Genomic DNA, 27,848 nt, shown 5'->3' on the forward strand with positions numbered 1-27,848 from the left:
ATGCAAAGAAGCTAAAACAGGAGAAATGTGATCTCTTTTCCTGGTTCCTGTCAGAACACGTGCTGCAGCATTCTGGATCAGCTGAAGAGTCTTAATGGACTTTTTAGAGCAGCCTGATAATAAGGAATTGCAGTAATCCAGCCTAGAAGTAACAAATGCATGGACTAGTTTTTCTGCATCATTTTTAGACAGGATGTTCCTGATTTTCGCAATATTACGTAGGTGAAAAAAGGCGGTCCTTGAAATTTGCTTAATGTGAGACTTAAACGACATGTTGTTGGGTCAGATGTACGACCAGGCTGGGCCAGTTAAGCCTGGTCCCCACCTTCACCAACTTAATAAACTTTGTTAAAAAATACATTAGCTTCCTATTAGAGTCAATAAATTTGCAATCAAAATCTTCTCTGAAGAGTCGGTGCAAAAAGAGTTTATTCGAAAACAGGACACATAAACCCGTCCAACATCCCAGTAGGCCGGAGGATGAAGTCCCTCCTATGGTCTGCAGACAGTCTTGTATATCTCTCTTCTGGGCTGGTTTGCCCCCTCCTTTCCTCATGAGGAACTTCTTTTCCTTGTGTTGTTTTTACCAATTAACTCTGTTCCCCAGCTGTCATTTATTACAGTATTGTTGACTTTCTACATCTTTATACTACTGGATAAGAAGTTCATCATTTACATTTCAACACCTTGTTTTTTAAAGGTTACGCATGCTTAATTTGACACATAATTGTATTTTTTAAACAATTAATATAAGAATAACACAAGTAAAGTTGCATTTTTCATTAATGCTTGGTTTCTTACAGCATTCGTGATGTTATGCTGGCTGCTTTCTGCTTTCTGCTTATCATCTGTCTGTCGTGTTTTTGCAAAGCATGAATTCCTTCAGCAAGTTCACTCAAAGCTCATACTGGTTATAATAACCAGAGGTTGGAAGTTGACAATCAAACCCCCTTAATCAGTAATTAGCAGATTAACACCTGAGCAGTTCCTCATGTAATCACAACAACAGTAGATAACAGCAGAACGAAGCATGCACTGTCACAGTGTCTGCAGATCTTGCACACCTGCAGCCTCTCCTTGGGTCATAATCTACAGTAGATGACAGTTGGACAAACCATCTGCAGCCACTTCCTGCAGTCATTCCTCCCACTCAGGGATCTAACAGTGAGCTTGTTTCTGTGTTCATGACTACAGTTCACTACTTAGAAGTAAAAACCAAAGCATATCTAGATAAAAAGAAAATGATTAAGAACGATTAATGATTAATACTAATAAAATGATTAAAATGATGATACATGAATGATTACTTATTGATTAAAGTAACTGATTAATGATAATAAAACTGATTAAAATGATTAACAATGATTATTAAGGATAATCACTGATGACTGTTTCTTGCCTGATGTCTAACTTTTTGTCTGCAATGTTCCCCCTCTCTGTGTCCTAGGCATGCCCTCTGCTATTTTAACCAAAACCCTGACTTTGTGGAAGAAGCTGGTGTCTCTTGTGCTGTGTGCTATAGACAGGACATTCTTACTGTATTGATGTATGTTTTGTAACACAATTTTCACTAATTCTGCTTCTACATTTTCCTCTGCTGGTGTTTTTGATGATGCCTTGCTGAACCTCATCCTGCTCTTTACACACACATGTGCTGCTGTTACTGCCTCCGGGCAGCTAGACACAGAGAGGACCACACACTCTCAGAGCTATAGAGTTTCAGCCTTGTGATCTTAACTTTACACTATAAAATAGCACTCTAAATGATGCCAATGCAGACCACCTTCGCTCTAGCAATTAATGATAACAATTTAGGCTGCAATGTTCTAAAATAATTCTCAACAATGTCCTGATCAAAGATAACTCCAAGATTCCTCACAGTGGTGCTGGAGGCCAAGGCGATGCCATCCAGGGAAACTATATCTTTAGATAATGCGTCACGGAGGTGCTTAGGCCCCAGAGCAATAACTTCAGTTTTATCTGAGTTTAACATTAGAAAATTACAGGTCATCCAGGTTTTAACATCCTGAAGGCACATTTGAAGTTTAGCTAACTGATGAGTTTCATCTGGTTTGATCGATAGATATAACTGAGTATCATCTGCATAACAATGAAAGCTTATGGAGTGTTTCCTGATAATATTGCCTAAAGGAAGCATAAGTAATATATAAGAAAATACTGGAGTTGTTTGTTTATTGAACACCAGACATGAATCCACTTTCCTGGAACAATAACTAACCTGAGGAGTGAACATGCAGCCAAGCTGAATCACTGCAGCCTCTCAGACCAGATGACGCTGTACAGGATAGGCTCCTGATATACAGGATTTAACTAAACATAAAGAAAGCAATTATATCCTGACTTTTTAGCTAACAGTATATTCATAACAGCAGCAAGGACTTTGACCTTTACAAACATATAAAGTTTCTTTCTGCCGCTGACCTGCAGCTCAGTCACACATTCACATCAAGGACAACAAAACATGTGGCGTTTTGGTAACGCAGTAACACAGCGTTGCATGGATTATTAACTATAATATTATTAGTGTTTTGGAAATAGTAGTCCTTTACATTACTAGTTACTGGGGAAAGTAATATTATAGTAACACGTTACTGCCCAACACTGTTAAGCACTGATACTGCACGAAAGGTTTTTATTACGTTATGTCACAAAATCTTGTTTTTCTACCTGTAACAATGCAACTCTACTTTTTTTACATCAGCAGATTCATTTGGCATTAACTTTTCCTTTCATTCATTTTACATGCATGTAATGAGATGAGATGAGAGTTCAGAAGAAATATTATCAAACACCAAGAGGAGGAACCAACTAACCTGATGGTCAGAAGTGCTGAAGAGCTGATCCAGAACTTCAGCTTTCTTCCTGGAACAGCTCTGGAGACAGGGGCCATGTGGATCCCACTCAGTATAGAAGTGGTTTATCAGGTTGATGTTTGTGATCATGTGATCTTGGCACACATCTGCACAAATATGAAATGACAACAAAAAGTTTCTGTGGGCTGCAGAACATTAAGAGATAAACAGCATCAAAACACTGAAGGCTCATCAGATCTGGGGGAAACATGCATCTCCTTACATCTCTAAAGCACACGCCAGCTTTGATGTAAATCTGAGGTTCCATTCCTTTAAAGAGGATTTAGAATCATACATTTAAAGACTGACCAGACAGTAACACAGCTCAGAGCTTCAGAGTTGGCAACAGTTATCTGAGGGTTTATGATAACCTGTGACAATTAAACATTACACAAAGACATCTGATTCAATGTTACTGTAAATAATCCAAAGATTAATATTAACTGGGACTCAGGTTTCTGAAGCCAGAGTGTAAATAGAAGAAAGTTGCTCCCTCCCTCTGCAGACAAATTGTTTACTGACAGAAGTGACAAACTGCTCACGTCTGGTCTCATGAGAATGAGGTTAGGGTTTTTTCTTCTTCAGGAAATGGGGAGGTTGCAGTGTGAGAGACGGCTGATTTGAAGAAACCACGTGATGAATCATACTTCCTCTAACAGTTAGGCCTCGACACTCTGCGTCTCTTCTTTTGTGATCAGTGACACGCAGAGATGGCGGGTACAAGGTAAGATCACATTAAATCATCTGTCATGATGTCTTGGTGACTGGTTTCTGTCTGCATCCTTCTGCAGCTTTCATGGTTGATGATGAATTTCGTCATCTGTATGCCTCAAGTCACTGATGTGTGATGGATGAAACAGGTTGAACTTTTCCTGATAGATAAAAGCCGGGTCTTTTAACTTGTGTTTTTAAACACACAGATATGAGTCAGTGTTGAAGCTAAACCCACGAGGCAGGATAACTACTCTACATTTACAGGCTGTTGTTCACATAAAGTGAGGAGGCGATAATAAGGCTTCATGCTCGACTGAAGCTTCCGTGTGGAGGGTTTCACTTGTTTCCTGTTACTGAAGCTTTACTTCTCATCGCGTCACTTCAGGAGGCTTTCAGATCTCTGAAAACAGCAGCATTAGTGTGGTTAAATATCGTTTTTTTTTCCACAGTCAGTTCATAAAAAGTTTCAAACTCACAGAGCTGAAGCACTTTGACATTAATGCTTCATGTATCTGCAGTAGCTCACTGGGCTCAGCATCTCTGCTGCATTCATTTTTTTTCAGCCTATTGACCACAACTACCACCTGATCTGGACTGTGTCACATTAACATGAAGGCTACAGAAATCATCTGCATAACAGCCAAGATCCATCCTTTTATCCACTTTAGAGAATGACATTCTTGTTCATTTCGAACCTCTGTCCACCTGTAAACGTGCAGGTGGGTCCAGAGTATAACTGGATCAAAGCGGCCTGCGGACAGACATGTCCTGGTTTCTCTGTAGCAGAGATGGGGACTCGAGTTAGAGACTCGGACTCGAGTCCGACTTAAGTCGCACACACAGTGGCTTCAGACTTGACTTGGACTCAGTGTGCGGGACTGGTGAACAGAGTTTCTTTTTAGGAAACTTCTGATGAGCTTGTCGTTATTCCCTCCCTGCGTTACCTATAACCTGCCTACGTAACATGTAGCATCTGCTGCGCGGCCGCACGTGAGAGAGGACAACAAACAGCTGCAGCTGCTGAACCGTTCATCATAAACTTTTTGCTTTAAAATGTATGAAGATACAACGAGACCCAAACAAAAACGCGCTGAACGCAACATAGGTTAGTAACCTGAGGTTAGTAAGCAGGAGGTGAACTATGAAAAGATGAATGAGCGTTTGTTTAATTGCCAAACTTGTGATGCCGATTAACATAATCATTTACATCCCGCTGGTTGCCATCACGTTAATTATTACCGCTGGCTGCAAACAGTTAAACAGGTTTATTGTTGATCATGTAACATTACAGTTTTATTCTGGTGGTGTGTTGACTTACAGTAGTTAATAAGCTGTCATTTATTGCATTGCACATTTCGTGATTGTGCTCTGTGAAAAACAGGTTACAGATACAGAATCCCTTATAGCTCTGCAGTTTAATAAGCAGCAGGTGATACAACATTCATTATACCCAGGAGAGACTTGAGACTTGACTTGGACTCTAGCTCAAAGACTTGTGAGCACCTCTGCTCTGTGGTGTCCCAGGGTTTGGGGGTTTCCAGCTGATAAGTTGGGTTTGCAGCGCGTAGCCTCAGACATAACCGAACTCAGTGGACCCAAAGATTGCTATGGACCCGAGTACAGACTAGCTAGAGAGAGTAGATTATGGCAAGTGTCCCTGATTGTACACTGCACTGTAACTTTTTACTGTCCTGTTTTACCCTGTTTTTATTTTCTAGTTCACCCATTTTAATGTGTTTTTTATTTTATTTCCCTGTTGCTTTTCTATTTAATGTAAAGCACTTTGAATTGCCTTGTTGTTGAAATGTGCTGTACAAATAAACTTGCCCTGCCTTGCAAGCGAACATCCAGAGTCTGTTAATGTTATGCCTTCTTCTGTGGCAGACTTAAGATGTTGTCATTTAATCCAAAAGAAAGCAGATGTAGTTTTCACTAAATCTCAGAAGTTTGATGTAACCCCGGCCCGGAAGTCTTTGTACTGGCTACCAACACAAGCTAGAGCAGGTTTCTAAATCCTCCTTCTGACTTTAAATGATTCATCTCCTGTCTTAGTACTCTGTATTCTCCATCAAGTCCTTTACATTCTCTCCGTGCTGTCGTACTTATCTCTGCTCATCATGTTGTATTAACTTTAAAGGTTTCCTACCCTCAGTCCTGTAGTTATATGAACATTCTTGGCTGTGTGTTTCTCTATATTTCTCTATTTTATATTTTAACCTGTAACGTGTGCAGACTCTTTTGGTTATGGACGCTTTAAATAAACTGGTAAATGTTACACAGACTGCAACACAACATTTCTTTAGAATTTCCATTTATGTGAACTGTGAGAATAAATGAATGAACATCCTGTTAAAGTCATTACAAACGTTATGTGAGCAGAATAAAATGATGATCCCATCTTAACATCCTGGCATTCCTGTCAGATGTCATTAAACCTAAACCAAGATTTACTAATGGACACTAAGAACACACAGCACTGATTCATGTCTGAAAAGGCCTCAGGAAAAGTATTCTAGTGTCTTTAAATCTGAGGTTTTCCTTGTTGTTGACTGACAAGATGGACAAATGTTGTGTAACCACAGTGAAGTAATCAGAGCTGCAAACAGGAACCCAAACAAGAACAAATCAAACAGTCCTCAGACTTCTCTGGATCAAACTTTAACTGAATGTTCACCCAACAAAAATATAACTACTAAAAGAAGGAAGATTCTCTCAGTACGTGATTTTTGGAGTAATATTTTCAACAGTTAATATGATCCAGTGATGGGAAGTCTGACTCTTCTTAGTGAGTAAACTAGTTGTATAACAAAAATAACACACTACTAATGAAGCAATTTGGTTAATACATAAGTACAAGACTATGTATATATAAACAAACACACACGTACACTACATACCTGTTTGTGTGTGGTATACATGTATAGATATCATATGCATTAAATACATGTTATATGGACTGAGTTTGTCATTGCAGTATCATCTTGTAGTGAAACATCTTATTATACGTTTTCTTCAGACAGTGAGTCATCACAGTCTGGGTGAGTTTACAGAGGCTGTGACGTCCTACATCAGTTTCTGTGAGGACAAACCCTGGTTCACAGCTAAACTCAGACAGCTAAGGGTGAAAACGGACCGGGTCAGGTTTTAGTCAAAGTACAGGTTTAGCAAGGAGGTGGGTTGAGCTAAAGGACTGGGCTTCAGACAGATCACCAACTACAAACATGAAGCTCCTCACTCCATTACAGACCTCGACTCCATCCACCAGCTCCACCTAGCAGGGGCCTGGGCCCTTCAAAAACTGCCCACAGACTCACCCCTCTCATATGACTCACCCCATCTCAGAGAGGGACGTCAACAGACTGTTCAGGAGGCAGAAATCCCGCAAAGCAGCTGGGTTAGGGTTAACCCTCCCCATCCACCCTGAAGCACTGCGCTGATCAGCTGTCTCCGGTGTTCAGAGACATTTTTAACTCCTCACTGGAGACATGCCATGTGCCAGCCTGCTCCAAAGCCTCCACCATCATTCCTGTCCCCAAGAAACCAAGGACCACTGGACTAAACGACTACAGACCCGTCGCCCTGACCTCTGTGGTTATATGAGCTGAAGAGGATGTACTTCCTGCAGCACCTCCTCCATCACTATCTGGTACGCTGCTGCCACTGATAAAGAAAAGGGTAGACTGCAGTGTATCATCCAAACAGCTAAGAAGGTGACAGGCTGTAGTCTACCATCCCTCCAGGACCTGTACCCCTCCAGGACCTGAGGCCATCAGGAAAGATCATGGTTGACCCCTGTGTGTGTTGACTCATACAGATTCTCATACCCTTGGATTCTGATTCAGACACCTTTAGGTCCAAATGAGTGCAGTGGTAATGAATCGGCAGCAGCACCAAGTGAAAAGTTGTGAAAAGTTCACATTGACTTCTGTAAATTTGTTTGTCCGTAGAATCACAAACCTCCAGACCGCCGCAAAGCAGCCGCTGCTGATTCAGCCTCCGCAGCCTCCGCAGCGCAGCACAGCAACACAGGGAGCTGTGCAGCTGCGCATTAAGAGCTCCCAGAGTTCTGGAGACCGCCTGAGTCAGTCCAAGTCCATGGTGCTACAGGAATCCGACCTTCCTCAGAAACCTGTAAGTAGACACGAGAGCCTCCGCCCTGCAGAGGGTCCAGTGAGGTTTTTAATTTAAAGAAATTCTGTTTGTAGATCTCTCGGCATCGCAGGAATCAGTCTCAGCACAGCGTCTTCGTCGCAGGAGGAGGAGGAGGTGCAGGTTTTGAACCATCGGTGAGTACGAGATTCAACATCTCACCATCAAACACTGGAAAAACACCTGGCAGCTCACTCCTGTCTTACAAAAGAAATTTGTTTTCCAATAAAAATTCATAGAGAAAGTTGAATTTAAGAAGATCTGGAGACAGGTTTTAGATTTATTTTCACGGCACTGGGAACAATCAACTGGTCTAATCGCATCAGTCTTACAACAGCTGCACTGCCGCTTCTTTGCATATTCAGTTCAAATGGCTTCCTCCATCACTTATATTTCATAAAGAATTCACAAAGACGAATTACTAATTAAAAACTACTTACTATTGAGGAAACATCATGAACACTTTCGTATTTTAGAATAAAATGAAAGAACATTTGTATAATTAAAACAATCTGATTTCAGGGCGGGGTTGCTCAGGTGGTAGAGGGCACGCCCCATTTACAAGTCCTCATCACGGCGGCCCGGGTTCGAGTCCAGCCTGCACTCTCGCTCTCTCTCTCATTTCCTATCTCTAATATCCTATCCTAAATAAAAGCTCATTCTATTTCATGTTTGTTTGTATTTATGTACTAATAGTGTGATTGTGTTCCTGTGTGTGTGTCCAGGTGGATTTGAAAGGTGAACACATGAATGTGGCTAAAATCTCAGAGAGCGGTAAGAAGCAGCGGAAGAACTGGACGTTGATGTGGACTGTGCTGACCTCAGACCAGCTGCTATTTTATAAAGAGAGACAACAAGAAACTAGTCAGGTATGAAGAATGGGAGAAACACAACAGCAGTTCCACATAGAGATATCAAATAATAATAATAATGGTAGCGGTAATGATACAAATCATCTGTGTGAGTATCATCTGCATAACAATGAAAGCTTATGGAGTGTTTCCTGATAATATTGCATAAAAGAAGCATATATAAAGTGAAGAGGATTGGTCCGAGGACAGATCCTTGAGGAACTCCATGACTAACTTTGACGTGCATGGAGGACTCATCGTTAACATGTACAAACTGAAATCGATCTGATAAATAGGACTTAAACCAGCTTAGAGCGGTTCCTTTAATGCCAATGAAATGTTCCAGTCTCTGTAATAGGATCTGATGGTCAATGGTATCAAATGCAGCACTAAGATCTAATAAAACCAGTACAGAGACAAGTCCTTTGTCTGATGCAGTAAGGAGGTCATTAGTAATTTTCACCAGTGCTGTCTCTGTGCTATGATGAGCTCTAAATCCTGACTGAAAATCCTCAAATAAACTATTGCTCTGTAGAAAGTCACACAGCTGTTTAGCAACTGCTTTCTCCAGAACCTTAGAGAGAAATGGAAGGTTAGATATAGGTCTATAGTTGGCTAAAACATCCGGGTCAAGTTTGGGCTTTTTCAGAAGAGGTTTAATTACAGCTACTTTAAAGTACTGTGGTACATAGCCTGTTGATAAAGATAGATTGATCATATCTAGTATAGAGGTGCTGACTAAGGGTAAAACATCTTTAAGCAGCCTAGTCGGGATGGGGTCTAAGAGGCAGGTTGATGGTTTAGACGAAGAAATTATTGAAGTTAGTTGGTAAAGATTGAGGGAAGCAAAACAGTCTAAACATGTATCTGGTTCTACAGCTGTTTCTAAGGTTCCTGAGTTAAGAGATAAGTTGGTGCCAGTTGAGGGCAGGTCTTGATGAATTTTGTCTCTAATAGTTTAATCATTAAAGAAGCTCATGAAGTCGTAACTACTGAGAGCTATGGGAATACTTGGCTCAATAGAGCTGTGACTCTCTGTCAGCCTGGCTACAGTGCTGAAAAGAAACCTGGGGTTGTTCCTATTTTCCTCTATTAATGACGAGTAGTACGCTGCTCTGGCATTACGGAGGACCTTCCTATAAGTTTTAAGACTATCTTGCCCAATTAAACGAGAATTTTCCACTTTGGTAGAATGCCAATTCCTCTCAAGTTTCCGTGATATTTGCTTTAATTTGCGAGTTTCAGTATTATACCATGGAGCTAACCGTCTTTGTTTTAGTATTTTCTTTTTTAGAGGGGCTACAGAGTCGAGTGTCATTCGCAGCGAGCCTGCAGCACTATCAACAAGATGATCGATTTGGGAGGGACTGAAATTAGCATAGGAGTCCTCCGTTACTTTGTGACTTGATAATGAATTTAGAGCTGATGGAATCGCATCCTTAAATTTAGCTACAGCACTATCAGACAGACATCTTGTATAGAAATTTTTGCCCAATGGCGAGTAGTTCAGCAATACAAACTCAAAAGTTATCAAACAGTGGTCGGATAAAGAGGGATTCTGTGGGAACACCACTAAATGTTCAATTTCAATACCATACACCAAAACAAGGTCGAGGGTGTGGTTAAAACAGTGAGTCGGTTCATGAACACTCTGAGAGAAGCCGATGGAATCTAACAAAGAGATAAACACAGTACTGAAGCTGTCATTCTCAACGTCCACAGGAATATTAAAATCCCCTACAATAATAACTTTGTCCGTTTTAAGGACTAAAGTTGACAAAAACTCTGCAAATTCAGATAAGAATTCAGAATACGGGCCAGGTGCTCGGTACACTATAACAAAAAGAATTGGTTGCAGTGATTTCCAACTTGGGTGTGAAAGACTAAGAACAAGACTTTCAAATGAGTTATAGTTTAGTTTAGGTTTAGAGCTGATTAGTAGGCTAGAGTCGAAGATAGCTGCAACTCCACCTCCTCGGCCTGTGCCTCGAGGAATGTGAGTATTAATATGACTGGGAGGGGTGGATTCATTTAGGCTAACATATTCTCCATCACCCAGCCAGGTTTCAGTAAGACAAAATAAATCAATATCATAATCTGATATTAGTTCATTTACTAGTACACCTTTAGAAGAGAGAGATCTGATGTTTAAGAGTCCACATTTAACTCTCCTATTCGTTTGCACTATTGCTCTTGTGGTTTTAATTTTCATTCTTTCAGAGCCAAAGCCAACACCTGTCTGATTCCAACACCAACAATCTGGTCGATCACTTCAATCATATCTGCTTGTCGTCACTAAATATTACTGCTCCTCTAAAGGTTAGGCCTACGTCTAAAGCTAGTAAGCAACCCTGGATAAATGACAGCATTCGCAGCCTAAAAAGGGAATGCAGGAAAGCAGAGCGCAGATGGAAAAAATCCAGTCTCCAAGTCCATTACCTCAGTCTGAAGGATTTATTAATTAACTACAATAACATGGTTAAGGATGCGAGAACACACTATTTTTCTGAACTCATTACTACACATAAACACAATCCCAGGTTTCTGTTTAAGACTGTGGATCAGCTGGTAAACCCAACCCCTCCTTGTGTCCCTGATTATTTTAAAACGGCTTGCGTGAACCCACTTTTAAAGAAACCTGGTTTGGATCCCTCCCTCCCAATTTCAAAACTGCCTTTTATTGCAAAGATTCTAGAAAGAATTGTGTCCAAACAGCTGCTCACTGTACTGGAAAATAACAAAATATTTGAAAAGTTTCAGTCTGGTTTTAGGAAGTACCACAGCACTGAGACTGCCCTGCTTAAAGTCACCAATGACCTTTTAATGTCTGCTGATGAAGGTATGTGCTCAGTCCTGGTACTCCTGGACCTTAGCGCTGCTTTTGACACCATTGATCACAACATCATGTTAGACAGACTGAGGCACTGGGTGGGGATCTCTGGTACTGCTCTAGAATGGTTTTCATCCTACCTGTCAAATAGGAAGTTTTGTGTGTCTGTAAACAACTATGTCTCTTTGTTCTGTCCAGTTAAATATGGTGTGCCTCAGGGGTCGGTCTTAGGACCCATTTTGTTTTCCTTGTATCTGCTTCCCCTTGGACATATTATCCATAAACATGGCATTTCTTTTCATATTTATGCTGATGACACACAAATATACTTGCCCGTCAGATCCACAGACCCTGGAATGCTGAGTTCACTTAATAACTGCCTTTGTGAAGTAAAAATATGGATGTCAAATAATTTCCTCCAGCTGAACTCAGACAAAACAGAAATCCTGGTCATCGGGTCTCAGCAGATGGCAAATCAAATACTGCCATCTGCTGGTTCCCTAGTAAATCACATTAAGCCTGTGGCAAAGAACCTTGGTGTTTGGTTTGATAGTAATTTAAATTTCGAGCAGCACACCACAAAGCTTGTTCAATCATGTTTTTATCAACTTAGAAATATAGCAAAAATTCGATCTATGTTAACTTTTAAGGACACCGAGACCATTTTACACGCCTTCATCTCATCACGCCTGGATTATTGCAACAGCCTTTTCACCTGTTTAACCCAAAAATCTATTGATGGACTCCAGACTGTCCAGAACTCAGCTGCCAGGCTTTTAACCAGAACAAAGAAATATGACCACATTACTCCTATTTTAGCTTCATTACACTGGCTCCCAGTGTGTTTTAGAATTGACTTTAAAATTCTATTGATCACTTTTAAAGCTCTTCATGGCCTCTCGCCTTGTTATATTTCTGACCTTTTAGTCCCATACGCACCAGCACGTACCTTGAGATCCTCGGGCAGAGGTCTGTTGTCTGTTCCAGAGTCTCGACTGAAAACTAAAGGGGACAGAGCGTTTGCTGTCAGGGCCCCGAGGCTCTGGAACAGCCTGCCCGAGGAAATCAGGTCGGCTGAGTCAGTGAACTCTTTTAAGTCCCTTCTTAAAACATACTTTTATAGGAGAGCTTTTCCCGATCTTATTTGACTTTATTTTATCCCTTTTATTTTATTCTATTTTACTAATTTTATATTAATCTGTATTTTAGTCTTTTCAATGTTTTCATGCTCTTATCTTGTTTTTTTGTATTGTTCTTTACACTTGTTAAAGCAACTTTAGCAGGAAATTTAATTAACTCAAGGGAATGAATCATTTTTCACTGGTTAATTCTTTATCTGTCTCAAGGTCGCATTAACTTCATTAATTACATCATTAGAAATCGTCCGTCTTTCTAGTCTTCTGACCACTAACGGCACTTTACATTTACCCATTCGCTGTGTGACCTCTAACCTCATGTCCTCTCTGTGTTCAGAAACCAGGAAGTAAGACTGATGTGGTTCCGCTGTGTGGAGCTGTGATCGAGTGGACGACGGAGAAGTCGAGCAAGAAAAACGTCTTCCACGTAATAAACACGTCACATGATCACAGTGAACCAGCGTTCAGGCCGAGTGCTGATGTGATGAAGATGTTTTTACAGAGTTTTAACCTTCTGGTCCAAACAGAAAGTCTGACTCTTTAGTCTGGAAGGCTTCTCCTCACTCTGCCAGTTTATAGCTGTACAGTTCAGTCACAGGTGGTGATTCATCACACGATGATGAAGATGAACTCTTCTTCTGTGGATTTCAGATTACATTTTTTCCCCGTTAGAAACTCTGTTGTTGCCCGACTGAACTGATCCTTCTCATCTGTTCCAGATCACAACAAACACAGGAAGCGAGTACCTCCTCCAGGCCGACAGCTACTCCACCGCCAGTAAATGGCACGACGCCATCAGGAAGGCCGTCGACTCTTCAGTAAGACCTCACCTCTGGTTCTGACTGTTAATCAGCGACTTCATCCTGTTTTGGATTAATTGTTTACAAAACGTCAATCAGGGTTTCTGAAACTTAAAATGTCCTTTTGTGTCTGACCAACAGCAGAAAACCCAGAGATGGTACTGGTGGCTGAGATTTGTTTCAGAATGAGAAACCCGCAGGTTCACGTTAACACGAAAGCCTCCCTGTGACGAGTTGTTTCTCTTTTTCTGTTCAGACTAAAGCAGACGGAGGTTTTCCTCTGCGGAGGTCAAACAGCACAGAGTACCTGCCCAGGCACAGCTCCCTACCTGGATATGGCTCCGCCTCCGCCTCCGCCTCCGCCTCCGCCTCCACCAACACCAAACAACACAACATAGTTCACCGGCGCTCCATCAGTGAGTACCCGCCCCAAACTCTCCTTATCATCATATATCGTTATATCTGTGAGGCAGGAAGAGAGGTCAGCAGGTAACTTCAGGTGTTCAGTACCGCAGCTTGGGTTCACTTCCTAAGTACTAAGAGTACTTCAGTACAAGTAGAACCCAATAATAGCTACATTAACAGGAGGTTATTAAATTATCGGGTTAAACTTATTTTTGCAGAACCTGATAATGAACTAATTTCCCAATGTTGTAATAGCATGCCAGCAATAATGTGTTAGGTTAACCCAATAATTTAATAACCTCCAGTTAATGTAACTATTTTTTAAAGTTATCACACACACTGATCCGCCGTAACATCCGGACCTCTGACAGGCTGTCAGCAGCAGGTGAACATGTGTCCTCAGAGCAGCGTGAGGATTTCAGTAACTTTGACCAGGAACCAAACTGTGACGGCTAGACGCCTGGGTCAGAACATCTCCAGACCGGGCTGCAGGGTCAGAACCTATCAGAGGTGCTCCAAGGAAGGAAAGGGACAGGGTCACGGACGACCACGTGGGGAGCGAAGGCCGGCCCGTGCGGTCCGATCCAACAGACGAGCTGCTGTAGGTCAGAGTGCTGAAGAAGTTGATGCTGGTTGTGATAGAAAGGGGTCAGAACACACAGGAGTCCGTGCAAACAGAGCTGTAAGACTGAACGCTGGACTTTCATCAACTCTGTAACTGCTTGATCGTCTAAACGCGGGTGAAAAGAACTGGTTTAATGTTTGTGTTTTCCTGCAGACGTGTTCGGCAGCTCCAAGCTGAAACACAGCGCCTCCGACAGCGCTGACAAGAACGGAGTGAAGAACAGACTGAAGAAGTTTATCATCAGGCGTCCGTCCATGAAGACTCTGCAGGAGAAAGGCCTCATCAAAGGTTTCTGCTTCTTCTTCACACCCTGAAGCCCCAACATACATAACTCCACACAGCAGACGGGGGTATCGGCACCGCTGCTGGCTGTCGATTTGTTATTTAAACACACTACAGAGCTCCACATAATGATGGCACCATAAAGATCTATAGGAGACAGACCTGAGAATGTTAACTCATGCTCCATCATAACGTTTCCCATCAGGCTGTTCAACAAGTCTTTTTGTGGCCCCTCCAGGGCCCCGTACATGTGTGACAGTGACAGTGTTAATGTTGTGTCTGTCTCAGATCGAGTTTTCGGCTGCCATCTGTTGACTCTCTGCGAGCGTGAAGGAACCACGGTGCCGAAGTTTGTTCAGATCTGTCTGGATGCTGTTGACAAGCGAGGTACGTTCACTACCAGCTGATGGAAGCTAAAACACCTCCTACAGGTCCAGAGCTGATGGTCCACTGCAGAGTGGGCGAGGACTTCTTTATTAGAACAGGGAGGGAAACCGAGCAGCAGACAGAGCTGCGTTCACACCTGTACTTCGGTTCATCTGATCAGAATCGGGGGAGGGGGATTATAGATCGTTACATTTCAGTTCTGGTCCGGTTCATGTTCACCTGAACAGAGATGAGGGTTAGGGTTAGCACATGGATTTATTAATAGTTTAGTTTTGAAGTAATGCTAAAATCTCATATCTGCTATCATAAAGTACCAGAATCCACCTGGAAGCGGACTGAGACCGCAGTTGTCAAGCGGTCTCAGCGCGGCTGTTTGGTGTGAAAGTGAAGCTCTGAGTGGCGGCCAGTGGTGGGTAGAGTGCTGAAAGTCTTAAAGTTAAAGTACAATTTCACAAAAAAGTAAAAGTAAAAAGTAGCAGAATCCAACATAAAGAATTATTAAGGCGATAAGGCTCATTGTTGAATAAATGCCTGTAGAGGAAGCTGTGCATCACACGTAAAGTCCAACAGGATGGTTTTCTCCACCATCTTTACTCTCTGCCTTCAGTATATATATGTGTGTATATATGTATATATATACACATATATATGTGTGTGTATACATATATATATATTTATTAGGACTGCAGCAAAAGGAACTCTCAGATGGAAATGGAGCTTTGTGATGAATCCGATCTTCTCCAACTATTAATCCCCACGAGGAAGAGAAAAAAAAGAGCTCCCTCGATCAAACGCTGGAACAAAGGGAGAGCTGTGAATAAATATCTATTCAGCACAACCACCACAAGGAGGAGCTAGTGAGCTGCAGGACAAACATTCAGAGGATTTTGCAACATTGAGAAAAACAAAAGTGGAAGAACTGGAGGACAAAATGGACAAGCAGTTTCATCATGAAGAGGGATCTCAAATCGATACTGGAGGAGGAAGTGACACAGTGTGCTGTCAACATAAAGGCCCTGTAAGAGGAAGTGCCAAGTGTTTGCAACATCACACCCCCCCCACTTAACAGTGTTTCTGCACAGACTCTAGCAAAGCACGTCACCCCTCGTTGCTCCAGAGGCGAGCGACTCTGACGTATGCAGCAACTTTGGATAAAAGCGTCGGCTAAATGAATAATATTGAATAATAATGAATAAATGTAATGTAATGACTCCAGCAAACAGTGATCAGGCCTTTTTCAGCCTGCTCAGCGTCAGAGACTACAGTCCACCATGGACCCCGCTGGAGCTGAAGAGGAAATGAGTTCCACACAGAGGGAAGAACCCGCTGAAAATGCCATTTCCAATGTTTGGTAGAATGGAGGACACAGATGACCCCTTACTGTTTATTAACAGTATTAAAGATTTCCTGGCTTCAAACCCACGTCCTGATGCTGAAATTGTTGCTACTGTATGGAACATAATCCACGGAACAGCCTAAACTCCTAAACCCTCAGGACCATCAGTGCAGTCCTTCCCCCGACAGGCTCTTGGAGAGGAACTGCTATTTTGAATCCCGGATCAATGATCAGTAATGGGCGCCCCGCGGGCCAGAACTGAACTTCAGCTGGTGCTGAAATAGATCTCAGTCGTGGCAGCTACAGTTACTCACATACTCACTTCCTCTTGGGCCTCCAAAATAAAAGCACGAGAATGTTTTTTGCAGCAATGTTTCATGTTGAGTTTATTGAGAGCTTTTACTTTGAAAGGTTCTGAAGGACATTCGAAAGAGTCTCCGGTTTGCTAGACACACCTCTGAAAAAGCCGTCAACGGGAGTCCTGCGCTCTACCGACTGAGCTATCCGGGGGTTTGAAGTACATTGACGATGTTGTGGTTGCCATGTAACGGTGTGAAAAGAATTTGGCCTGTTGCCAGACTTATTTGCCGACCCCTGTTGCCAGACTTATTTGCCGACCGCTGTTGCCAGACTTATTTGCCGACCCCTGTTGCCAGACTTATTTGCCGACCCCTGTTGCCAGACTTATTTGCCGACCTCTGTTGCCAGACTTATTTGCCGACCCCTGTTGCCAGACTTATTTGCCGACCCCTGTTGCCAGACTTATTTGCCGACCCCTGTTGCCAGACTTATTTGCCGACCGCTGTTGCCAGACTTATTTGCCGACCCCTGTTGCCAGACTTATTTGCCGACCCCTGTTGCCAGACTTATTTGCCGACCCCTGTTGCCAGACTTATTTGCCGACCCCTGTTGCCAGACTTATTTGCCGACCCCTGTTGCCAGACTTATTTGCCGACCGCTGTTGCCAGACTTATTTGCCGACCCCTGTTGCCAGACTTATTTGCCGACCTCTGTTGCCAGACTTATTTGCCGACCCCTGTTGCCAGACTTATTTGCCGACCCCTGTTGCCAGACTTATTTGCCGACCCCTGTTGCCAGACTTATTTGCCGACCCCTGTTGCCAGACTTATTTGCCGACCCCTGTTGCCACACTTATTTGCCGACCCCTGTTGCCAGACTTATTTGCTGACCCCTGTAATACTGTCATACTGTCATTAGTGAGACCCTCTGGAAGGAACTGCGAGGGTGGAATGAGACGTTGAAACCCTGGGTTCAAGTACCTCTGTATCTGGCTGATGGTACAGCAAGATAAACCGTCACCAACAATCTTTAGTTAAAATATTCAGCTAAACAGGGAGATTGGGTCCCAGATGGGCCCCTTTAAACTGTGGGCCCGGGGCAGCAGCACCCTCTGCAGCTACGGGGGAAACCGCTGGTTTTCTGTCTCTGAGTGTCTGGTGTCACAGTCACCATTTATTTTTCACTCCATGAAGACCAGAGAACACACACATGGTCTTCAGCATCAGAGCCCTTTTCTTTGTAATATCTATATATCTATATAACAACGCAGGCTCTTCAGTGTTTGGTGATCATTAGCAGAGATCTAAATGACTCATAAGAGCCTTTTTTATTAACCATGTTCTTTTTAGTCCAAATGACAAAACCTTAACTTTCTAAAACTGAATAAAATGAAACCATGACAAAAATGAAGATGTCACCTTGGGTCCCCGGGCGTAAAGGAGAAAAACGGTGCGTGGTGAACCACTGAACGAGGGCAGCAGTAAGTGAAGTCAGTCAGGATTATTTATTATAGCACGTTTTCACAGAGAAAGGTTTTGTCACCTTTCTCTGTGAAATAAGACAACAGATCTTAAAAACACACACGACCTAAGTGAGCTAGTGTTGATATAAGGCGGAGCAGGTCACAGACGTACCCGGGTGTGAAAACAAGAACCTTGAAATGAATCCTGGCCCTCAACCACATCTCTCGAGCTCTTTAGCAGAATATCCGCTGCCTTCCTTCTGACAGTGACACTATGATAGTACTGAAGTGCCTTTATGTTTTGTTTCATTTAGTTTTTCATCACCTTTGTGTGTTCAGGTCTGGATGCTGACGGGATCTACAGAGTCAGTGGAAATCTGGCCACGATCCAGAAACTTCGCTTTATCGTTGATCAAGGTCGGTTCAACAGAAACCTTTTCGTACTCTGTTCATACAAATTACATTTCACCAGGATTACACTAAATACAACATAAGCAACATAATGAAGAAGTTTGAAATGCTCATACTGAATCTATCTGTTCTGCCCACATGATAATCAATCCTGATGACGTTTGTCTACTTTTGTGTTTAGGCTTCAGTAAAGAATTATTCATTTTGGAGTTTGTATATTATTAAAAAAGTCAAGTCTTATTTAATTTATAGGATTTATACCGTCTGATTCATTTTCTGCCTCTATTGTTTTTACTGCCTCACACATATATGCCAACAAATGAATAAAACCATCTTTAAACCGTGTACCTAGATTTTTAAAGCCACAATGATTAAGATTCAGTGATAAACATTTATGGTACTTTGATGACCTTTCTGTGTGGGCTGTTACCTCGTGTTTACATCTTGTGTGAGATTTAAGGTAAAACCTAATGCTAAAGGATTTAGTGCTCAGATGAAGATCGGAGCTCATCCAGCACGTTCTCACTCCCGACTCGTCACATATTAACGCTTGATCAAGGCCCTTCGGAGACACTTTTTAACGCCCTGGGGACCCCTTTAGCGTCACAGAGTCCTAAATACCCCAGACGTTTACAGCTCTGCGGTCAAGTTAGCAACACTTGGCCACAATAAATATGCAACATCTGGTTAGACTTTTAAAATAGAAACACATTGTTGAAGTTGTAAAGTTACAATCTGATTAGATTTAGGCGACAAAAGTAGTTGGTGAGGGTTAGGAAAAGAAATCTACGTACGTCAGTTACGCTGTTAAGTAATGTTACTTGTGTAACTTAACCCAATTTGTGTAACTAACTCGCCCCCAACCACATCCAGTCTTTTCTGTTAAATATCATTTACCCACCTTTACTGTGCTAAACTGACGCTACAGGGTTTCCCCCACTGTGCTAAACTATGGTGCTAACGGGATCCCCAGTGCGTCACAAACTGACGCCGATGGATGAGAACGGGTTGGCTCATCACCTAAACATGCTGCTTCTCTCGGTGAACATGTATTTATAGTAATATATAGTATAAGTTTGTACGGCTGTAAACATTATTAAATGATCCCATGTATGTTTGGGTCTGCGCCCTAGAGGAGGACCTGGACCTGGACCATAGTCAGTGGGAGGACGTCCACGTCGTCACCGGAGCTCTCAAGATGTTTTTCCGCGAGCTGCCCGAGCCGCTGTTCCCCTTCAGGTTCTTCCAGCCCTTCGTAGAGGCCATCAGTGAGTCTACCCTGACCCTGAACATAAAAACGGTCTCAAACTTTATTGGTAGATAGATTTATCGGATATGTCTGTTACAGATCTGACATTGTACTACAGAAACATCCCAAATCAAGTCTTTTGTTTCCCAAAGGTTGATTTTTAGTAATAACTTAATCTTCACATGTTAAACTACGACATGATGCACACATGATGTTGCTGTTGTTCCTCTGAACAGAGATGAAAGAATCCAAACAAAAAGTTCAGGCAGTGAAGAAACTGATTCAGGAGCTGCCCAGACCCAACCAGGACACCATGAAGCTGCTGTTCAGCCACCTGCACAGGTACGCCTACATACACAAACACACCTGAAGACTCGTTAACATGACCACAACGCAACCAGCTGACAACATTAGTCAAATTAGATACCCTTTAAAAAAATAATTTCCCTAAACATGGCTGACAGACATGCTGCTCCTGGCATGTAGACCACACAGATGTAAATGGTACACTGTGGAGGTTATCCTTGGAGTTTTATATATCTTTTATAATGTATGTTGGCTTCTGGTTTATTTGCGCGATCTCCTGGCCCTGTACGCCCCAACGCCGGAGGTTTGCACTTTCCTTTCAAACGTATGAAAAACAGAGGCTGCTGCACTCACATGAAATTGCGTTTAGGCGTGTCAGATCACATTGCGTGTAGTAAATAAAGGTGTTTGCGTGTTACGCTCCCACAGTAAAACTGAAACGCCCCCAAATTGCATATTCATTAAGGCAAAGTACTAAATGAACAACAGGTGCTATTTTGCACTTCTGAAAGACGTCACTCTGCGTGCTCACCGTTAGTAGATCAGCTTACATCTTAATTTGCTGGTGATATCAAGTTTGCATTGTGTGCTTGTCGTGGCGTCGGGTTAGGGTGGCGTGGATCTTACATTGAATGTAAACTCATTCATTCCCGTGTTCCCGTTGAGTTTTTGTTTCTTCTGCTGTTTAGAGTCCTGGCCTTTTCCAAAAAGAACCTGATGTCCACTCAGGGCATCGGCATCGTGTTCGGCCCTACGCTGATGTGGCCCGAACTGGACGCAGGAAACATGGCGTTCAACATGGTCTACCAGAACCAGATCGTGGAGTTCATTCTCTGCGAGTGCGAAGAAATCTTCAACCTGGGCAAGAAGTAAAGTGTCCTGAGGTGGACCTGATTTCCTGACGGACTCATATATACTCTAAAGCTAAAAATGATAAGAGACAACAGAAACTGGACTGTAAGAAATAAACTGATGGTGTCTGATCCCAACAAAGTTTGCAGAGGATCGTTTCTTAAATAAATGAATATCTCAGTGTGTGCATAGTAATATCTTTGACCGACCTACAGATGATATAAATACTGTTGGCTTTGTTAGGGCCTGCTGCCAGAGTTCATATAACTTAACCATTTCCTACCTTTAAAGCCAAGTATTGTATTATTTGTTGTGTGACTTGTACATTTTTAACAGATTTAATGAGACATGATGAAGATTTAACTACTGATGTTTATTACTGAACAATAACAGATCGCCTGCCCTCCAGTCGTTTCCTTCTTCAATTCAATTCAATTTTATTTATATAGCGCCAAATCACATCGCTTATCTCACAGCGCTTTTCATAAAGAGCAGGTCTAGACCGAACTCTATGATGTTATTTACAGAAGCCCAACAGTTCCCACCAACAGCAGCACTAGGAGACAGAGGCAAGGAAAAACTTCCTTTAAGAGGCAGAAACCTCGAGCAGTACCATGACTCAGGGTGGGCGGCCATCTGCCTCCACCGGTTGGGGTGAGAGAGAGAGAGAGAGAGAGAGAGAGAGAGAGAGAGAGAGAGAGAGAGAGAAAGTAGAGGAGAGAGGAGCTCAGTGCATCATGGGAAATCCCCTGGCAGTCTAGGCCTATAGCAGCATAACTAAGGGATGGTTCAGGACTCACCTGAGCCAGCCCTAACTATAAGCTTTATCAAAGAGGAAAGTCTTAAGAATGTCTTAATTCTATTCTGGATTTTACTGGAAGCCAATGCAAAGAAGCTAAAACAGGAGAAATGTGATCTCTTTTCCTGGTTCCTGTCAGAACACGTGCTGCAGCATTCTGGATCAGCTGAAGAGTCTTAACGGACTTTTTCGAGCAGCCTGATAATAAGGAATTGCAGTAATCCAGCCTAGAAGTAACAAATGCATGGACTAGTTTTTCTGCATCATTTTTAGACAGGATGTTCCTGATTTTCGCAATATTACGTAGGTGAAAAAAGGCGGTCCTTGAAATTTGCTTAATGTGAGACTTAAACGACATGTCCTGATCAAAGATAACTCCAAGATTCCTCACAGTGGTGCTGGAGGCCAAGGCGATGCCATCCAGGGAAACTATATCTTTAGATAATGCGTCACGGAGGTTAACATTAGTGGATTTACACACAACCAATATAATTTTCAGAGTACTCCTGGATATGATTCAGACCCGTGGGTCTCTCTCTACCACCGTTCTTGTCTTTCAAAAGCGGCGTAAGACGTGTTCACCAGCGTACAGAGCAGTGTTTCTGCCCTGTATGCTTTCTTGTGCAGTTCGTTTTGCAATGCAGATACGATTGGGCTTTAATAGTTAATAAAGGTTTCGTAACGTGTTGTTCGTTGACTCAACACTCAATAAACGTTTTAGAACACACTGTTAATACAAATATCCTCATATCTACTTAAAACTACTGACAGTGTGTCATGAACCATTTCTTATAGTTAATTTACAGTTTTAAATGTTAGATAAGGGGGTGGAGTTAAAGTGAAGCGTCCTAGACCATAAATATAGTAGATAACGTGAGAATTGGTTGATCAGTGGTGAAGTGAGCATGTCCACAAGCACTATTTAAGATTCAGTCAACACGCTACGTCACAACAACTTCACCACAGTTTAATAAAACATGAAGGCCACAAACAAAACCTGCTCTAAAAAACTGTGCTTCTTCTCAGACTCATGATGCTTTCAGATGATTTCAGTTACAACAGCTAACAACGACACACAGCAGCAGGTCAACACTGTTTTACACTGTAGAAATATTACAGATACAGAAACACACTGATGAATGCTGTCCCAGCAAAGTGTAAAAATAATCCCATAAATCAAATCTATAAAAACAGCTCTGTAACAAATAGTAATAATAAAAATCAGTGCGGTAAAACATTCACTCCAGAAAATTAAGAAAGCCACGAAACATAACCAATAATAAAAATACTTTGAATAATTGTATGGCAAAAATGCAGTCAAGTAAGAATGCTTGACTGCATTGAGATTAACAAAAACCAAAGTGAGTGAAAAAATCTAAATCAAATCAATATCTGGTGTGAGCACCTCTTTGCATCCATGTCAGAGATTCTGAAGGTATATCATCAGGTGTATGATTAAACAATTATAGCAAATCATAAATTCAATCTGTAACTATGTTAAATTAGCTGAGACAGAAACCGCTGTGTAGGAGGAATCCAGCTGGTGAGGAACAGCCAGACTCAGCTAACAGAGTCCTGCACCAGGTCAAGACTGAGCACAGCAACAAGACACGAGGTGGTTCTACTGCATCAGCAAGGTCTCTTCCAGGCAGACGTTTCAAGACAGTTTGGGGTTTCAAGATGTGCTGACAAACTTGTAGCGCTGAGGACCGCAGATGCAGACACTGTTAGGATTCACTAGAGGACACAAGGCAGTAGAACGGTACCTCAGGCAGGTTTATCCACAAAAGACTGCGCACAGTGAAGAACTGACGATTGGGGAGCAGGCGGGGGATTGACAGTGGCGTCCTCAGAAGACACTTCCAGGCAGACAGGCAGCGTCTCCAAACACAGGTGGTAACATGGAACTGACAAACTGACGAGGACTAGAAGAAGCAGGGGTTGATTACTGGATAAGCCACAGGTGGGAATGATCCAGGAGCCAGACAGGGTCCCCCTGTTTCCTGATGGTGTACCAGCTCCTCCTTCCTTATGTTTCCCCCTCCCTTCTGTCTGTGTGTGTGTGTGCACATTTTGGAGTGGCCTTTTATTGTGGCCAGCCTAAGGCCTTTTATTGTGGCCAGCCTAAGGCCTTTTATTGTGGCCAGCCTAATGGATTATCTGGGCAAAGGAGAAGTGCTCACTAACACAGATTTTGACAGATTTGTGAACACTATTTTAGAGAAATAGGCCTTTTGTGTACACAGAGAAAGTCTTAGATCTCTGAGTTCAGCTCATGATGAATGGGGGGGGGGGGGAACAAAAGTGTTGCCATTATTATTTTGTTCAGTGTATGTTCAGATTAAAGAACAAGGAGTCCTGCAAGTGATGGTGTGGCCCCACGGAGCCCTGATGCCAACATCATCCAGTCTGTCTGGATCACGTGAGGAGAGAGAAGCAGCTGAGGCTGCCTGAATACACAGAAGGACTGTGGGGGGGTTCTCCAAGAGGTTTGGGTCGACCCACCTGCAGAGCTCCTTCAGATACTATGTGCAGGTGAGCCTAAAAGGGGGGTCACACCCCCTGATACTGATCTGATTTAGATATTTCTTCTGTTCGCTCACTTTGCATTTAGTTAATTGATAAATACAATCTGTTAATGTGTCTTACATTTTTTCCACACCGGTCTCAAACTTTTGCACAGTTCTGTATCTTCTATATTTATACACAAAGCCTATAAAAAGTATTCACCCCCCTTGGATGTTTCACCCTTTTGTTTCTTTTATACATGAAAACATTATCAGTATAATTTGGCTTTTTTGACAAGATTTGCAAAAAAAACCTTTAATATCAAATCGGATTTTTTCAAATTAATGTCAATTAATTAAAAATATATGAGGAAAAGAAGATGACTGTATAAATATTCACCCCCTTTAAAGTGACTGACCTAATTCAACAGCAGTCCAGCTCGTTGATGCCAGCAGTGTCACAGTTAGTGAACTGGAGATCAGCTGATTGTAGTATAAAACCCCCTGTGTCTGGTTCATCAGTATTCCTCTCCACTCCAAGCAGCTCAGAGAAAAGATCACTGAAAAGCACAAGTCAGGAGATGAAGAAGAAAGATTTCCAACTCACCCGACGTCCCACAGAGTTCAGTTAAATCCATCATTCAGAAACGGATGGAGTGTGGCACTTGTTTAAATCTGCCTCACAGACTGAGAAGAAGACTGGTGAGGGAGGCCACCAAGACTCCTTCAACTACTCTGAACGAGTTAAAAACTGCAGTGTCCAGATGTGCCAGCCTGATAGAAACATATCCACACAGACTCAGTGCTGCAGCCGGAGGTGCATCTGCTAAATACTGAGCTGAGCTTCATACAATCATCTTCTTTACCTCATATTTTTTTAATTAATAGACATAACATTAATAGATAGTAAAAATCCGTTCAGCCAAATTATACTGACAATGATTTCATGTATAAAAGAAACAAAAGGGTGAAACATCAGTGGGGGGGGATACTTTTTACAGGCTTTGTATTTCCAGATCACTTCATAATGTTACAGGAAGGTCTCCTAATATTTTGAGGTTTAATTGTATGTTATGAACAAAACTTAATTTTAACTGTATTCTTTATAATATATAATAAAATTACATTTTTGTCATCATGTTATTAGATTCAGCTTCTCTCCACGTTTGACATTGTGAAACAATTCCAGATGATGGAGTGTGCACGTCAAAGGAAATATTACAAAAAAAGATATTTATCTTTTTCTGTCTTCGACATATTACTCAAAAAACATTCATCAAACACAGAAGTTGTTCAAACATGAAGTAGACTGTGTTTCATACATAAAGCATTCGCAGCTGTTCTGATACATAAATACTGTGGAGGAAACATTATTATTATAATATTATATACTGTGTATGTTTTACTGAGCTGAGCAGAGGGGTCTGACTTTATACTGATTTGGCCAAGTCGAGTCTTTTTATAGCACGTTTAAAACAACGGGAGTTGCCCAAAGTATAAATTAAAGTGAACGGCACAACAATAGTGATTACAAAGACAAAATGTATGACTTGGAAACCAAAACTAGGCCAGCACTATCACATTTAGACAAATGATGAGATATTACGTCACAATTATGAAAGTCATAATCTAACTTGGTGAATTTACTTCAACTCAGCCAGAGTTGTGATGGTTGGAGTGGAAAGACGAACCACCAGAGTTTTGGTTAGGGTTTGACTGAAGCGAGTTTTACGAGGATCTGAGAGCTCAGATAACTGTATTTATCAGTGGAGTGTGGTGGTTTGAGGAGAGTGCTGTACCTGCTGTTTCTTGTCAAACAAAAGAAAGTTCTCTCTGTAGGGATCCATAATGTTGTCTGATGCTGAGCCTGTCAGCGGCAAAAACAAGCACTTTAGTGGACGTACTGACGGGCGTTACTGCCCACAAGGCTTCCACTGCAGCACCGCGCTCAATACAACCACGTTTCATTTAATAAAACTTGTTATTAAACTCGTTATTAGACTTATTTAACAAATGTAACTGAATTTATCCAGCGAGACAAACAGACTCTGAGCACCAGAAGTGATTCTCTGTCGGTAAGAAGAGTCAGACAGCTGATCAGACTCGGAGGAGGAAAGAAAGCACTTGTTGGCTGTTAAGGTGGAATGGCTGTTAAGGTGGAAAGTAGTAGAAAGTAGGAGTCTGGATCCGGTAAAGGCAGAGCGGTGAGAGCAGGAACGTTCCACAGAAAAGGATCGGGAGTCGTCTGCTACCTGTGAGGACAAGATGTGATAAACTGATCAGCGCACTGTTCAGGGTTTCAACACTGGACACTGAAGACACCGTACCGACTCCCAAACCTTACGCACAGGACAAAAGATGTGTTGCTGTGGTCGGGTCTCACCTTCAGCTTACTTGCTGTGGCTCGGATGGGCTTGTGGTTGCTGTGCTTGTGGAGGCGGTTGCTGTCGGGGGGAATGATGACGTGGACTGGATATCGACCCCCCTCCTCGGACAGTCGGTCTGACGGCTGCAGAGGAGGACGGGTGATGATGGTGCTGATGTCCTGCTCTGATTGGCTTGGCTACATGGAGACAGGTGACAGGTGATTCAGTGGTCGGCTTCCTAAAACCTGATCCAGATTTAGTCTGAGACATGAAACTGCTGCTGGATTCTCAGAACAACCCACCTGACCTTCCTCCAGTGCCACCATTAGGACAACTTAAGTCTAACAAGCAGACTGTCCTGACAGATTTAACCCCTGCTCCTCTGAGAATCAACCATTTTCCACACCTTTTGTGTAGCGCCCCCCTCAGGACAAACCTTGTAAGAACATCTGACTCGTCAGTATGTTTAGTTTGTTGAGGGTTGTCCTCACCTATCTGAGCAGAGTGTCCTCTCCTGGAGACGTTCTTGGAGCGAACGGCCTCTTTGATGCGGTCCACTTCCTGTTGGTATCGCTTGCGGTCCCTCAAAGATGACTCCTTGGCGTCTCTCAAGGCGGATTCAAGAGCTTTCACTCGCTCTGCTGTGGCCCGCAGACGCTTCTCCAGCTTGGGCAGCTCACAGCGAAGGTCAGCATTGTCCCGCACCAGCTGGGCAACACAAAGGGTTAAATTACTGATGCTTCTCTGTCTGATTTTCAGACGGTAAACAGTCCAGTGATCTAAAAGACTGACAGGTTAGCAACAGTAACTATGTGGGGGGGGGTCCACTGACCTGTTTGTGGACCTTGCTGAGCTGCTCCAGGTTATTTTCTAAGAAGACGATCCTCTGTCTCTGAGCCAGGCTGCCGCCGGCCTCGTCACAGTCGTTCTCTGAACTCTGTGTAAAGAGGAAAACGCTGATGTTCACTATCTCTTAACACACAGACTGACATCCATGTAACGTCTCACTCTCCCAAAGAGACGGAATTAGGATCCACATGGGCCCAATTTGGACCAGACTCTAGCGCTACAAGCAAGACACAAACTTTCCTAACTTGTGAGTTGGAAACACTGCCGCTGAAGATGAGGGAGAGCTAAGTGCTACGCCTGAGGCATCTAGCATGAATGCTAACTCCGGTTCCATGGAGCTTCAAGCCCTGGACACACTA

At 42.5% G+C, this 27,848-nt stretch overlaps 2 protein-coding genes across 3 annotated transcripts in view; one reads left to right on the forward strand and one right to left on the reverse strand.

Moving 5' to 3' along the window:
• Positions 1-3,471: 3,471 nt before the first annotated feature.
• Positions 3,472-21,324, forward strand: arhgap15 (Rho GTPase activating protein 15). Of its 2 annotated transcripts, XM_038719949.1 has the most exons (13): positions 3,472-3,597; positions 7,535-7,718; positions 7,793-7,873; positions 8,462-8,605; positions 12,891-12,980; positions 13,273-13,371; positions 13,610-13,769; positions 14,537-14,671; positions 14,954-15,052; positions 18,490-18,567; positions 19,695-19,829; positions 20,047-20,152; positions 20,806-21,324. In XM_038719949.1, exons 1-13 carry the CDS (start codon positions 3,584-3,586, stop codon positions 20,987-20,989), a joined length of 1,509 nt encoding a protein of 502 aa, XP_038575877.1. In that variant the 5' UTR covers positions 3,472-3,583; the 3' UTR covers positions 20,990-21,324. The 2 variants fall into 2 exon arrangements, with proteins under 2 accessions (XP_038575877.1, XP_038575878.1); XM_038719950.1 differs by lacking the exon at positions 7,793-7,873.
• Positions 21,325-25,490: 4,166 nt separating this feature from the next.
• The window catches only part of LOC119904109 (kinesin heavy chain-like), a 39,436-nt gene continuing 37,078 nt past the window's right edge, over positions 25,491-27,848 (reverse strand). Inside the window, exons 23-26 of the mRNA XM_038720520.1 lie at positions 27,473-27,577; positions 27,132-27,348; positions 26,658-26,837; positions 25,491-26,526 (exon numbers count right to left, since the gene is read on the reverse strand). Of these exons, the coding sequence (XP_038576448.1) occupies positions 26,665-26,837; positions 27,132-27,348; positions 27,473-27,577 (495 nt within the window). The 3' untranslated portion in view covers positions 25,491-26,526; positions 26,658-26,664. The remainder of the gene's footprint in view (positions 26,527-26,657; positions 26,838-27,131; positions 27,349-27,472; positions 27,578-27,848) is intronic.

Source organism: Micropterus salmoides, unplaced genomic scaffold, assembly GCF_014851395.1.
Source record: "Micropterus salmoides isolate LMB-PRFRI ecotype aquatic unplaced genomic scaffold, ASM1485139v1 Ms_hic_scaffold_15, whole genome shotgun sequence".
Classification (NCBI taxonomy): Eukaryota; Metazoa; Chordata; class Actinopteri; order Centrarchiformes; family Centrarchidae; genus Micropterus; species Micropterus salmoides.

What these genes read in the sequence shown, in the direction of transcription:
- arhgap15 (XM_038719949.1), top strand. An exon ending in GTGCAGGTTTTGAACCATCG is followed by an intron (nt 7,874 to 8,461) that starts GTGAGTACGAGA and finishes GTGTGTGTCCAG; the next exon opens with GTGGATTTGAAAGGTGAACA. An exon ending in TCGCTTTATCGTTGATCAAG is followed by an intron (nt 18,568 to 19,694) that starts GTCGGTTCAACA and finishes TCTGCGCCCTAG; the next exon opens with AGGAGGACCTGGACCTGGAC.